This window comes from Elephas maximus, chromosome 17 (assembly GCF_024166365.1).
Source record: "Elephas maximus indicus isolate mEleMax1 chromosome 17, mEleMax1 primary haplotype, whole genome shotgun sequence".
Classification (NCBI taxonomy): domain Eukaryota; kingdom Metazoa; phylum Chordata; class Mammalia; order Proboscidea; family Elephantidae; genus Elephas; species Elephas maximus.
This window is the reverse complement of record NC_064835.1, coordinates 41,812,537-41,827,481: the sequence shown is the minus strand read 5'-3', so window position 1 is coordinate 41,827,481 and position 14,945 is coordinate 41,812,537. Positions and strand designations below refer to the sequence as shown.

The window sequence follows — 14,945 nt, the reverse complement described above, 5'->3', positions numbered from 1 at the left end:
TCCCTTCTCAGAGACCACGATCTAATTGACAGAAGTACTTTAATGACAAATTTCCTGACTACTGACTCACTGCCCCTCTGGATGCTTAAGAATACCTATCGTCTGATCCCTGCGAACTTGAAGTTTTACTATATAAACATTAATCCCACTGGAGATCCTGCCCATAGACCATCAAAGACACAGAATGCCTGTGGTCTCCAGAACACAGCTGGAGAACCCCTGGACTAGGAGACTATGAAAGTCCAAAGAAAAGGTGACACCTTCAAATATGAAGGTGACTCCAATCAAGGATCAGATCCCCAAGAACTACTGAGACATAGTGTTCCAGCCAAAGCAGAGACAGCAGCTGCAAGGCTGCCAAGAACAGAGGTTGTGTATCTCGATGAAATCAGGTGACATACGGGATGACTTCCTTTTAAACTACTTTCCTGCAATCCGATGTTCCTTTCTACTTAGAGATGCAAAGGTCCACCCAACAGATGCAGGGAGAGTGACCTGAAATTATATACAATAGCATCTACATTTCTAATATTAACTGCTGCTCTATCTCAAATGCTTTGACATCAAGACAGAAAACATAAAAAGCAAAACACCTAAACATTTAATTCCTTCTCCTCATTTTCAAAGAATGCATCTGACCTACAGGAAAGCAGCCCAACGCCTGCACAGAAGAGTCAAACAGAATTCTTGCAGGAACTCTCTGCTGAGCCACCAAAAGAAGCCTAACTTACTAGTTTGCATCTGTTAAAAAATATTCGCAACCAAATAAGACTGTTACATAGCTGTACATCACATACCCAAATTGCAGAGCAATGCTGGAATAGACGTTGTATATACAAACTGAGTGACAACCTCACACACAGCAGTTAAGTGGTTCATCAGACCACAGGGCTCCCCGTCTGGGGTGTGCACAGGACAGAGGAAACCCCAGGACTCTGGAAGCAGCCTGCGTACTGTGGTGGTCCTCATCTTGGCAAAATCAGCCCCTCTGTGCACACAGCGGAAATGGGAAAGGTAGCGTATGAAGTTCAGCTTGTCAGCCACAACGCACAGTCCAGAATCTTGCAGGAAGCCAAGACCTTAACAAAACAAAAGTCATTCAAAAAGAGGCCAAACTTTTAAAAAAATGTCTATTTTTAGTTAAGGTTCTGATAAGATGATAAAACCTGAGGGCACTCTATGGATCACAGAGTGGGTTACTATAAAAACTTTACCCTATTAGCTCTGATGAGTGGAAACAGTTTACTACAAAAAACAAACGAAAACAAAAATCCCAACCCAGACTTAGCAAATCTATCAGTGAAGTCACTAACAGGGAGAGCCTGGTTCCCTACTCCTTCCACCACCACCTCCTTTGTGGAAGAACATTAATTAATAAAATAGCAAGTAATTAAATGAGACCCACCCCTGAGGGCTGGATATCATACAAGCATTTGTTAGCCCTAAAAGAATCTGCAACACTACCATCTAAAAAAAAAATGCAGTTTTCTGGGCCTCCAATTATCATTTTTTAAAAGCTTCCCATATGATTGATTCTGATGGAGCTGGTTTAGCAATGGGCACATGGAACAAGCCTCCTTAACAATCTGTCTAGGTAACCCTTCCTCAGAGATATAAGTTGTCTTTAGTTCTCTAGAAGGAGCACAGATAATCTACTTGGTCAGTAGAACTGAATTTAAACTATAAAGACACCTTGTCTAAAGCCCTTCAGGCTGATATGCACTTATCAAAATTTACCACAACATGAAATCTGTCTTTAGTGAAAGTGGAAAGTTGACTTTTAAAGAGAACTCTCAGCAAGAAGTAAATCTACATTAAGCAAGTCATTTGGAAAACGTAACTAAAATGGAGCCTATCTAATTTCACCTGTTTTAGAACGTAGATTCCCAGTAGCAAGAAGATACTCAAAGGGTCTCGTAAGGTCTGTTCCCATATTAAAAATCTTCATCAAATTTTCAGTGTTTATGGATAAATTGATCTTCTGAGCCTTCTTGTCTATAGCTATTTTAATAGACACTAACCAAGCTTCCATTTTTTCCTGAAATAAGGAACAAAATTAATGTAAAAACATTAAGTGTTTTATTTATCACAAGTTTTCTATTTACTCTCACACAATCTGTACAATCCATAGCAAAGGCTACTAATTTATATGCCTGACGTGGAAAACACCTCAACTATCAACCTGAGGAACAGCTTCCCAGTATGTTACTACAGGTCAGGTATTTCTTAGGACAGGAAACACAAAGTACTCTAGATCAGGGTTTTGCAATCTTGGCACTATTGACATTTTGGGTTGGACAATTCTTTGCTGTGAGGGGCTGTCCTGCACATTGTAGGATGTTCAGCAGCATCTGTGGCCTCTACCTACCAGATGCCAGTAGCAACCCCCACGTTGTGACAACCAAAATTGTCTCCAGATATTGTCAGATGTCCCGAGGGGAGGAGCGATGGTGGCAGGGGCAAAATTGCCCCAGTTGAGAATAATGCTCTAGATTACTCACACTAACAGAAAGAATCAAAACGTATTTGACCTTGGAAAAGCCTTTAAATACTTTTATCAAGCAGTCAGAATACCTTCAAACCCAGAAACAAGCAACAGCAGCAACAAAAAAGCTTCAAGACCAAAGCTGCAGCCCTGTGTTTCCAAGAACAAAAACAACCGAGAAGAGCTCAAAGGCCCAAATTACACCCAACATACAGGACGTTTGACAATCTAGTAGCAAAGACTGGTATTTCCTTCTTACATAGAAACCGAAACATAATGGAAAAGAAAAGAGAAAGCTGCAGAGGTGAGGAACAGAGATGGTTAAGATTGTGTCAACTTGGCTAGGCCACGATTCTCAGTGTTTTGGCAGTCATATGATGTTGTGATCACTTCCCTGTTGAGATCTGATACGTGATCATCGTGATGGGATCTGCTGTGAGTAGCTGATCAGTTGAAAGGGAGTGTTCTTGGCCGTGTGGCTTAGATCGAATATAATTCTGGCAAGGCATGAGGGGTTTTTGCTCACACTGGATCCTGCAGCTGGCTCCTGTTCATCTGACTTCCGGTTCTTGGGACTTGAACTAGCAGTTTACCTGTGGTCTTGCCTGCTGATCTTGGGATTCATTGATATTCAAAGCCTGCAAGCAAGAGCCCGGCTCTCTGACCTGCCGATCTTGGGTTCGTGAGCCCCTGCAGGTACGTGAATCAGAAGCCTCTATCCTGACCCATGGACTTGGGACGTTCCAGACTCTACAACGGTGTGAGCTATTTCCTTAATATAAATCTCTCTCTCTCTATATATGTATTTATACACTTTACTGGTTTATCTTCTCTAGAGAACCCAGCCTAAGACAAGAGAGACAGGCAAAAGCTTGGTAACTTGAGATGAGAAGAGGCTGGAAGACCCGTTAGGGGTCTGTCCATTCTCTTTACAGTTAACTTGCTAAGGCAAAGGAACTAGCATTTACTGGGCACATACTATAAGCTGGCGCTGTGCATATTTATTTAACCCTCACAAGAAACTTTTTTCCTTTGATAAACGAGAAAAGAGAGGCTTAGAACAGGTAAATGACTGACCCAGTTAACAGATTCTCAAGATGAGAATACAAATGTAGGAAATGACTCCAAAGCCCAGGTTCTTCCCAATATACTATAATGTCTTCACAAGACCAAAAGACAGAGAAAATTTGCATATGCAGGGATGAGAGAATAAGGATCAAAATTATAAAGGAACCACAGTCAAGGCACAAACAGGACGGCACAGTGGGGGACGGAGTGGGCTGGCACACAGTCTGTTAATATCCCACTGTACTGGACAGGAAGTCCTATTAAGTTAAGAAGTCTAAAATTTACAGGCAGCAGTGCTTTACTGAACCACTGAAAACCTTTGGGGCAAACCTACTTCACATTAATTTTTTTCAGACTTTAGAAAGATAATAGGTGTATAAACCATATATTATTTAACACCCATGATGGACTGAGGCACTGTTTTATAAGCAAACTTCTTTCTACAATGAAACACACAGATAGTCACACTAAGTTATAAACAGCCTACTGTCAGTTCAGGTGAGGTGTTGCTGTCAAGTCACATTTTTTTGGGTTCTGGCACTTTTTGGATCTGAGATTGCAAAGTAGTGACTCTATGCACAGCCTATATGCACAGAGGTGCAAGCAGTGCAGAGAGCAACAGACGACTAAGACGCTCTATGGAGTTCACCAGCCTTCTTGCAAAAGGTGCAAAAGCATTAAGACTGTGGTAATCTGAAGAGATAAACAGGTAAGGCCTACGACAAAGAGGGCAGACACCACAGAAAATGATGAACAGCGACCACCTTACCTTATAAAAGTTTAGAAAGGGGAGCTCTTCAATGTCTCTCCCTACCTCAACCCTTAAGTAGTCCTCAGAATCATCATATGAACCACAGAGGACACCTCAATCTCTGCTGCAACACTCAGGGAAATGACTAAAGAAGTGTGTAATTCATGTCATGCACTGTCATGTATCTTCTGAGGTCTGTTTTCACACTCCAAACCCAGAGGTTTAGAAGCTTAAATATAACTGGTGAAAAGGTAAGGAAATCAGACACTTTTTAAACTCTGAATTCTCTGAAAAAGTCCCAATTTTCTCTTTATTTTGTCTGTTGCTGCGATAGCCCATTTAAAGTAATACCTGGCTACTTAAGATACATCTCTAACACTGCAGGATCCAAAGAACCCACCACAATCCAGCTTAAGTAGAAGAGAAACAGAAATTAGCCTGGACCTGAAAGGCTACTGGAACGACCAATAACATGAAACTTTTGCTACCTGATCTGATTTTTTATTAGAAAAATTCTACGCTGCTGAGATATTTCAATCTAATTACGGATAGAGCAGACAGAAACAAAAGAATTTATGTAAGAATTACTAACTAAAGAATTATGAGATTTTATTTCATCTCCATCTTTCATCTTGCTACACTACCTCATAGATGAAGTCATTTCTAGGACTAATATTCAAAGTATAAAAAGCAATTGAGCCAACTTTGTTATAAAATCCTTTCAGTACCATGCCAAGTTTCTCTATGTATCTGCACGGGCCGTTACCATTTTATCATTAATGTTATGACCAAGATTTGATGTTGTCTTTACTTAAACTGTATTAAAAAAATGAACTTTCTGAACCCAGCGTAAGGACCTTTGACGAAGCCCCTTACTGCTAAACAAAGACCACATAAGATGCCAAACCTAGAAATTATAAGCATGCATACAGAAATCAATCCTGCGAGACACGGTCACACCATTCCACAGTGGTGTAACTGGCCCAGTGTGAAAGCAGCACGCATTCACCTTCAGAAACATAAGGAAGAGCTGACCGGGTGTAAGGACTTCTTGATTCATTAAACTATCAGGATTCTCCTCCATGCACTCTCCTTTGGCTAAAGCAAAGAGTTTCCGGGTCATGAGACAAAGCACATAAAACTTCTCAGTATTGGAATTTAAGTGGATACAGATGCACTGGCTGTCAAAACAGAAAGAAAAAGCTTAAAATAATTAAGCTGTTAATACAACACTTGACATCCTATTAAGCCAGGCCCCTTAGTCATGTTTACTTATACTAACAATCCTAACTCATTTTCTAAAATCTGCTTTTTACCTTTACTGGCAAGGTCAGCCAGCAATAGAATATAGTCATAAGGTCTAGAGCTTGCTGTCCAATATGACAGTGACCCACAGCTACATGTGCCTACTTGAATTAATTACAAGGAAATAAAATTAAAAATTCTGTCCCTCATTTGCACTGGCCACAATTCAAGTGCTCAACATGTGGCTAGTGGCTACCGTATTAGACAGCGCTGGTGTAGGGAAGGGCTCCTTTAACAATAATTACACAGTGGTTCTGCAGAAGAAAAGTCTGTGCTTTGGGGGATAAAGGGGTATAATGTCTGCAATTTAATCTCAAATGGTGCAGGAAAAAAAGTGTAACTACAATTTTTTTTTTTTTACATACAAAGTGATAAAGCAGATATAATAAAATGTTAACAATTAGTGAATGTAAGTATTCAATGTATTTTTACATCTCTTCTGCAAGTCTGAAATGATTTCAAAATGAAAGGTACAATTAAAAAAAAAAAACTACCATAAAAGGAAAGATACTTAGGATGGCCACAAAAACAAAGCTAGCCCCTAGCGGCCAGGATCAGAATTCTACTCCTACGTTCATCCTGATCGTCAGATTGCTCTAACCGTAACCATTATTACAAAGAACCACAGCACCCACCACTCCCCGAAAAGGGTTCTGGCCCAAAAAGCATACGTACTCAAACAGAAACTCCGCTGCTTGTTCATTGGGATACCACTCCGGAAGATTGAGCTTTACCCTGAAGCATTCACCTAGATAGTTAAGGACCTGTTTTTGTGTGGAACAACCTTCTTCTGTTACAATCCTTAACATCTGAGAAACAGAGTTCCTAAAGAAAGAGTCATCTTCTTTTCCTCTGATGAGCTCCTGAAAAATCTGATAATCGGAAAAACTGACAAGCGCCTAGGACAGAAAAAAAAGGTTTTCTTTTTAGTCATTCATTTACAATAAGCAAACCATTTTATTCATTTACGAACACTTCTCACCTCAATTTTTTTTTTTTAATACTGAAGAAAAATCAGCTCTTCACTATTTGCTGGTTCAAAGGGAACTCTCTGAAATAAGGCATCACTACTGTGATTGCCAAACATCAAGGTGGCCCCCAGTGATCCTTGTCCTGGTATTCACAACCCTGTGTGGTTTCCTCCCACAAAGAATCAGGACTGGCCTGTGTGACCAAGAGAGTATGGCAAAAAAGACAATGCAAGACTTCCAAGGCTAGGCCACAGAAGGCATTGCAGCTGCTGCCTTGTTCTCTCAGACAAATGTCTACGGAAAGACAGCCTCGAGCAGCCTGTGGAAAGGTCCACGTGAAGGGGAACTCAGACCTCCCTCCCACAGTCAGCACGGACTTGCCAACCACATGAGCGAACCACCTTGGAGGTGGATCCTCCCGCCCTGGTTAAGCCTTCAAAATGATTGCAGCCCCTACTGACAGCACATTGCAACCTCATGAGACCCTGAACCAGAACCACCTAGCCAAGCAGTCCCCAAATTCCTGACTCACAGAAACTGTGTGAAATAAATGTTTATGGCTGTTTTGAGGTAATGGTAATTCGTTATGGAGCAGTAGATAACTAGTATGGCATGTACTTTAATAAGGAGAAACCATCCAATCTACACAGAAGTCCACCTCCAGGCAGAACCTCTTCACAACAAAAGAAGCATATTCCTTAAATCATACCTTAAGTGCAAATCCCAAAGGAAGGAAAAACAGCTCTTTCCGGTAAATAAAGTTCAACATAACAGTGCCATTTTCCAAGTAGTGAAGGTTCATGTTGACAGCGGAATGTTCTTCCCTGACACAGTGCATTGAAACTCCTATTTAAACAAATAAGAACATAATGTCAGAAACTCAGTAATAATGTCACTGCTTCAATCAGTACTTTCTCTCAATTATTTTACCCTCTTAGGAATAATCAGAGCAAAATCACCAAGTTAGGTTTGGCAAGATTGGCAACCATATATGTGTCCAAGCACTGCCAAGTGTTCCGCAGGGCAAAAATGCCCTCAGATGAGAACCAGGGACATAAAGTAACTTAAGATATGAATTTAGCCAGACTTCAAAATTTCCCTCAAGAGCAGGGGCCATGTCTCACAGCACTCTATATCCCTAAAAACAAACAAACAAAAAACCAAACCCGCTGCCGTTGAGTTGATTCCAACTCATAGCAGCCCCGTAGGACAGAGCAGCACTGCCCTATAGGGTTTACAAGAAGCAGCTGGTGGATTTGAACTGCCCACCTTTTGGTTAGTAGTCATAGCTCTTAACCACTGTGCCATCAAAGCTCTGCAGCCCTAGCACCCAGCAAAACCTCATCATATAGCACTTGATATCTCTGGCACCCTGTGCAGTCTGGTGAAGGACATGGCTTGATCAAACACTTCAAATGAAGAAAAGTAGAATTTTAGATTTCAGGTTTAGCTCACCTTCAGACACTAAGACGTACTGCATTAATGGATGCAAAAGAATAAGTGAGTAATGTTTTGACTTGCTGCGATGCTGTTATTCTAAGAATATGCGTGGCTACAGTTAGAGGCTAATTTGTAGCTCAACTGTTAAAGGATGAACTGTTTAACTGTAGGGACTGCCCAAGAATACAGCAGGCTGTCTCATGAAGCCAGGCACTGTCACGATGAGTACTCCAACAGAGGCCAGGGACCCCAGATGAATGCCGTGATAGCCTGAACCACAAGACTTCTGAGGCCCACACCTGCCTCTGGCCAAATCAGGCCAGCCTTCATCTTCGTAAGCAGTAACATAAATACATATGCTCTTTCAGTCTGAAAAAATGGAGGATAATAGAAACTAGACTTCTACGAAATCTTAACACAGAAATGCTTAATAGAAAAAAAAAAAAAAATTGCATGTAAAAGAAAAATAACATCTTAAAAAAAAAGTTTTTAAAAATGGTTTTGAAATTTTCTAAAAGAATATTCCAGTAATCACTAAAACTTACCATACTGAGTATAGCCAAGCCCTCTACTTTTCCATTTTGGTCTTATCATTGCGATGGGGAAATTTCTCCGAGGCATAATCAACATTCGGATGACTTTTTCAATGCCATTGATTATAAAATAGCCTCCCATTTCCTGCCAAAGACATGAGTTAAAAGTTTGTTAAACAAGATGGGAAAACACAGAAACGCCACTGACTGTAAACATTAACTTTTTTCCCAGCCAGATGCAGCGCAACGTGCAGAAGTACACACAAGTAAAAGGGACAACTGATCCCCTGAAAGGAGTCCTGGTGGTGCGGTGGCCAAAGTGCTTGGGTTGGAACCCACCAGCCACTCCGCAGGGAAAACACGTGGCAGTCTGCTTCCAATCCCTTGAAAATAGTGTTCTCTCCAAGTGTGAATTCACAGTCTCCTCAAGTACATCACAAAGCTTCTATGGATATGGAAAGGTCCTTAAGTGGTACAGAGGGTTTGTGCTTGACTACTAACCCAAAGGTTGGCAGTCTGAAGCCACCCAGCGGTGCTGCAGAAGAAAGGCCTGGTGATCTGCTTCCATAAAAATTACTGCCAAGAAAACCATATGAAGCAGTTCTGCTCTGCAACACATGGGGTTGCCGTGAGTTGGCACTGACTCAACAGTAACTTTTATTTTTTTAAATAGACATGGGAAAGAAGTATGGAAATAAATCAGGGTACTTTCCTCTACTAGACAGGCTTGGCCTAAGTTGCCTTTCTGCCTTCTAAAATGGCTTCAGTCTTTAAATGACATTTAAAGAAATACTCAAAAGGAAAACCTAAAGACAAAGTCTAATCATTTGGCTTCCAGACAAATACAGTTCCTCCAACAACTTCAAAAACTTTTGACTGTATATGAAAACACCGCAAACCAGAAATCTGAATGAACTAAATTAGGTAAATATTTTTAATAGTTCCGGTCGATACCACATTTCTGTAATAGGCAGAGCTACCATTTACTGACTGCCTACTATGAAGCAGACATATCATTCTAGGTGCTCCACTATGTTAGCATAATATTTAATCCCCAGAACAATGAGTGGAATAGCTATTACTCCCATTTTCCATGGAGGAAACTCAGGCTCAGGCAGATTAAACTTCCGAAAACCACACAACTGGTATGCGGAGCAGCAGGGCTTTAGACCCAGATCCTACACTGAAGCCTCTTTCCCACTGCATAACATGGTGTCCTGGCTGTAGGCAGTGTCTGCGGATCTTGATCACTTCTACTCAGTACTGCAAGGACACCTAACACAGATGACAGAAATGCTGAAAGACAGGCATACAGATGATTTAGCACGCTCACTGAATCTTACTGTCAATAAAGCAGACATTTTAGATGAGTTTTTGTCACTCAGAAAGTTAGGGAAAACCTATCAATAGTTCCCTCATGACAATATTTTCTAATCGCAGAACTTCTTTTTCGCACACTGTCTCATTTGATCCTCGTCATAAGCCCTATATATATGTATGCCCCATCTCACCAGAAATTGAAGCAGAGGAAGGATACTGATGACCACTGGCAAGCTTCATGTCTTCCCCTCCCAAACCAGGCCTTTTCTATTCTGTCACACAGCTCCCTGCTGGATCCCTGCAATTACCTCTGCTTCCTCATGGTGCTCAATCAGGGCTTTCGGAGGAAGGCTGTGTAAGTTGCAAACCTTGGACTTCACCATGATAGGCACATAACCAAGAAACTGTTTAATGATTCCTTTTGAGATTCCATTCACTGCCCAGCTGATATCAGCCTAAATGAAAACAAGAGGCAGAAAGATTTATTTAACAAAAGAAAAGTATCTGGATCTTCAAGGATAAACGGGAATTTTAAAGCAATGAAAAAGAAAACCACAAATACTTCAAATTCAGAAGACCAGATCTTCTAGATGGTAGCATGAAGAAAACAGAATTCGGATATGAACGTTATCGGGTACCAGCCTTAAATCAAAGAAGAGCAGCGTGAGAGCCATACACTGTCACTTGTACTCACTGTCAGCTTTCCCCGGTAGGTACTTCTCCGGCCCCGGCATTCTGCTGGGTAAACTTTGAGCTCCTTGCAGATGCTCCCTTTAGGAACTGTGGGTGAACTGATGACAGCATCCACAATGGTAAGAGAGATACGCTCATCTTTAAAAGCAAATTCAAAGGGAGGTATAGCCTGAAATACAATTCACACTATTAATTACTTATATTTCCAATGCATTTTCTAAGACTCTTTCAAATCTCATGAGTTCTACATGCATTAATGCTTTTAACGCCAATATGACACATCTAAAAAGACACGCAAGGCTACATCCCGTCTACTCATAAGCTCACTAAGTATCTAAAAGTATCATGCATAACTCAGCATGCATAACTGAGGTTTTTGTTTTTTTTGTTTTGAGGGCCCACGGTGTGGCAGGTACTGTATTGGGCTCTAGGGATACAGTTGTGAAGAGAACAGCTCTCCTGTCCCTGTGCAGCCCCTAGTCTCTTCTGATCCTAGTGGGAAACACGCAGTAAAACACATATACATTGGTATCAGGTGATGGTAAGTCCTCCAGAAAATAAGGTAACACTACAGGGTCCCGATGAGTCAGAATCGACTCAGCGGCAGTGGGTTTAATCCATTTATAAGAAGCCCTGGTGGTGTAATGGTTAAGCGCTCGGCTGGTAACTGAAAGGTTGGCAGTTTGAATCACCAGCTTCTCTGGGGGAGAAAAGGCCTGGCAATCTGTTTCCGTAAAGATTACAGCCTAGAAAACCCAACGGGGCAGTTCTACCCTGTCATATAGGGAGGCTATGAGTCAGAATCGACCTGACAGCACACAACAATCCATTTATTCTATCCACTTGGCAGAGACAAGTTCAGGTTAAGACTCAGTTTATGACTTTTACTTTTAGTTTTTTCTATTAAGTATGAACAACTTCCTGGCCTTAATGTCAGAATAATGAAAATGCTGAAAACTGAGCCAAGAATACAAAGGGGGTCCTCCACCCTCGAGTGAGTTCAATTTACCAGTCACCAAGTAGGAGATGCTACTCTAGACATGGATATACAAGAATAATTAAGATACCCATTAACCCACTGCCATCAACTGCTCCTTGAAAACCCCATGGGGCAGTTCTACTCTGTCCTACAGGGTTGCTATGAGTTTTTTTTTTTAATTCTTTATACCAGTAGATTTCAAAATGTATTCTGACCCTTTCAGGGTGCCCATGAGGTCCAAGCTATTTGCATAGTAATCCTAGGACATTATTTGTCTTTTTCACACGCATTCTCTCATGTAAGCACAGTGGAGTTTTCCAGAGGCTACGTGAAGTGTAATGATGTCAGCGTTCTGGCAGCTAGTAGCATGTGTGTTTGTGTATTCTCATTTCTAAAATTTTCTAAGGTAAAGAGTTTAAGGCATAAACACATGCATTTCCAGAGATTAACTCAAGTTACCATGCTCTTACTAGTTACCTTGGGCTGTACTCACAATAATCTCTGCAACTTCATTATCATCCAATAAATTGTTGTTTTGAAATTATGAATGATCTTGTGCCGACTTGGAAATACAAGTAGTACACTTTTGTTGTCTATTTAAAAATTTTGAAAACTTTCCAAAATTTTTAAGTTTTATCGAAGGCTGGTGTTATTTTAGAATACTTTATTCTAAAATAAATTTTGTAATAGATTTCATACTTAAGGGTGGACTGTTAAAGAAGGGAGAAAAGATTCACTTTCTCAAGCCACAGCTGCACTAGCGATCTCTAGAGATGCTGAATAGACAGCGCAACAGATTACCAGCTCTCTGACTCACAGAAGTCAGGAATGCACTTCTAAGAGGCTGGATACAACCGTTGATTTTGACTCCAGGCGACCCTACATGTGCAGAATAGAACTGCTCCACGGGGGTTTGGAATCGACTTGTTAGCAATGGGTTTGGTTTTGTTTGTTTGATCCTTTCAGAAGCAGATTGCCAGGACTGTCTTCCCAGGTGGCTCTGAGTGGTTTCAAATCACCAACCTTAAGGCTAGTAGTTGAGCGCTTAACCATGTGTGCCACCCACAGACTGCTAATTGTTAACTATATATATATATATAAAATTTTCTCACAGACAAGATACAGTAAGAGTTCAGGCACGACAGAAATATTTCCCATTGTCTTCCTCAAAAAGGCTAAGGAGCCTTAATCTTCAAAGAAACCTTAATGGCTCCCACATTATTTGCAGAACAGAGTTCAAGTATCAGAAACTGGCAATCAGAGACCTCCACATTCTCTCCATCCTTTTCCTGACAACACAAGTCCAACCTGTTCAGTGTTCCCCGAGTAGCTGGCTCTGCTCCTTCACGTCCCTGGAGGGAAGCATTCTCCTCTTCCTTTAACCTCAAACGCCTAGATTTGCTGTACCTTCTATGCTGGCCACAGTTCCTTACACTACCCCTTGCCAGGGCAGTTAAGAGTATTGGCCCCGAGGGCTTTCATGTCCACCTTCTTCTTATGTGGCCTAGGACCTGGAGACACTGGGATGGTAATTCAGTGAGACCTTCCCGCAACATCCTCACCTGAACTCTGGTTACACCTATGCTACCTAAGAGAGCTATTACTACACTTTCTACTCAAAAGTACGTCCCATTTTCTTGGACAGGTCAGAAGAAATCTTGCCTTTATGGCTCATTTACATCTTTCTCAACACCTGCCAAATCCGAGCAGGTGCCTCGTAGTTTCTCTTTAAAGCTCTGAGAGAAAACCTGAAGAACGACCGTATACTGACTTCACAGTCTGTCTACGACTAGTTTCGGAACCTTTGGAAGTAAGTCTTCGCGGAACACCAAGAAGTTAGCGTTGAGAACGGCTGGGAAGCCCAGACGGGTCACTTCCTCACTCTCACAACACCCACAATCTTTCAAAACACCACAGTCTGCAATCCCATATAAACCCAGCAATCACAAATGCACTTTTCCCTACTCGACTCGGCTCCAGGTCTTACGAGGCAAAGGACTGCGTCCGTTTTACATTGTTTTGCTCTCTGGCGTTCCCTGGGGAACCGATCAAGGGGCTCATATTTGTGATTACATGGTGACCTCGCGGCCATTTCTCCGGAACCGCTGGCCCGGCCCGGCCCGGCCCGGCCCGGCCCGCCGCCCTCGACCCCCGGCAGCAGGCTGGACGCCTCACGCACCCATCCGCATCCGCCACGCCCCACCCGCACCCACCCGCACCCGCCGCACCCCACCGCACCCCGCGCTCCAGGCCCGCCGCCTTCCAGCCGCAGCGCCTCGCTCCCTCCCAGCCCGCCGGCCCTTCTCTCAGCCCACCTCCAGCTTCACCTCGTAACGGCAAGCGGCGAGGGGGACGCCGCGCTCACCTGCACTGCATGGCTGAGTCCTTCTCGCACCGCGTAGTTGAAGGACTCAACATGGGCCCGCGTCAGCTCCTGCAACGCTGGCTTTTGCTGTTCCCGTGGGATCGCGTAAGCGGGGTCGGTCAGGTGCTTTAGGCTAGGCCCGCTAGGCAGGTTCTGCCACCGGCCGCCGGGCTCCATGTGTCCGTCCGCCTGCACGCCGAGCTCCAGGGGCCGCTCTGCGGGCGCCAGGAAGAATGGCCGGCTCCCGCGGCCTGCTGGGAAATGTAGTTCTTCCGTGCTCCGTCCGCTCTCGGCTCTACCTCTGCTGGGTCGACTTGGAACTAAAACCGCAGAGTGAAGGGGCCGGTTTAAAACTCACAGAGCTAGAGCGTGGCCTGACCGCCCCTTCTCTTCTCCTCTCTTCCGCTGCCCCACCCATGTCTTCCCTGCTAAAGACAAGGAGGTGGACAATTGCTCCACGCCCAATTAGGCCTGGGAACCCTCTGGCTCTCATTCGCTCCCTCAGTCAAATTGGGACTTAGAAGAGCAGTCTTCAAATATTCCCTTCTATTCCCCTGTCTGCTTTTTGAACCGATGCTGATTATTATGACCCAGGGGCGACACCCAGTTGGTGTCTTGGCTTCATCCAAAAGGCAGGTATTAGTGGTTCCGCAGGCTGACTGCTCTCCCTGCCCAAATTAGGTCGTGAAGGCCCATCAGTGGGGGCCGGTGAGCAGTGGTGGCCCATGCAATCCTCTCCCGCTGTTACCAATTGCCAATCTGACACAAAGGGTCCTTGTCTTTTCCCGAGTAAGAATACAGGTGAAAGACAAACTTTATTTTCAGCAAGCTTTATTTTGCTTGAGTCAAGCAAAGGGAGTCAGTGAGGATCTAAGCCTCTCTAACAGACTGACTCGAAAAGGCAATCAAGGTCTTGTATGGGTTTGGTGGAGACAATAGAGTAATGAATATTTAGTGGGCTTCTTTCAAGGGTTGGGTACTTCCCAGAATGACTGTGCATGTTAATTAGATTGCGCTTAGGTTGCCTGTGCACAT

At 43.0% G+C, this 14,945-nt stretch overlaps 1 protein-coding gene across 2 annotated transcripts in view; it reads right to left on the bottom strand.

Moving 5' to 3' along the window:
* The window catches only part of POLR1B (RNA polymerase I subunit B), a 35,941-nt gene extending 21,785 nt beyond the window's left edge, over positions 1–14,156 (bottom strand). The window contains exons 1-9 of one of the 2 annotated variants that reach the window (XM_049857649.1): positions 13,911–14,156; positions 10,568–10,735; positions 10,182–10,328; positions 8,566–8,698; positions 7,290–7,426; positions 6,285–6,508; positions 5,314–5,485; positions 1,867–2,038; positions 798–1,079 (exon numbers count right to left, since the gene is read on the bottom strand). In XM_049857649.1, coding sequence (XP_049713606.1) covers positions 798–1,079; positions 1,867–2,038; positions 5,314–5,485; positions 6,285–6,508; positions 7,290–7,426; positions 8,566–8,698; positions 10,182–10,328; positions 10,568–10,735; positions 13,911–14,087 — 1,612 coding nt within the window. In that variant the 5' untranslated portion in view covers positions 14,088–14,156. Of the gene's footprint in view, positions 1–797; positions 1,080–1,866; positions 2,039–5,313; positions 5,486–6,284; positions 6,509–7,289; positions 7,427–8,035; positions 8,385–8,565; positions 8,699–10,181; positions 10,329–10,567; positions 10,736–13,910 lie in introns of those variants that run through there. The other variant, XM_049857650.1, reaches the window with a different exon arrangement.
* Positions 14,157–14,945: the final 789 nt, after the last annotated feature.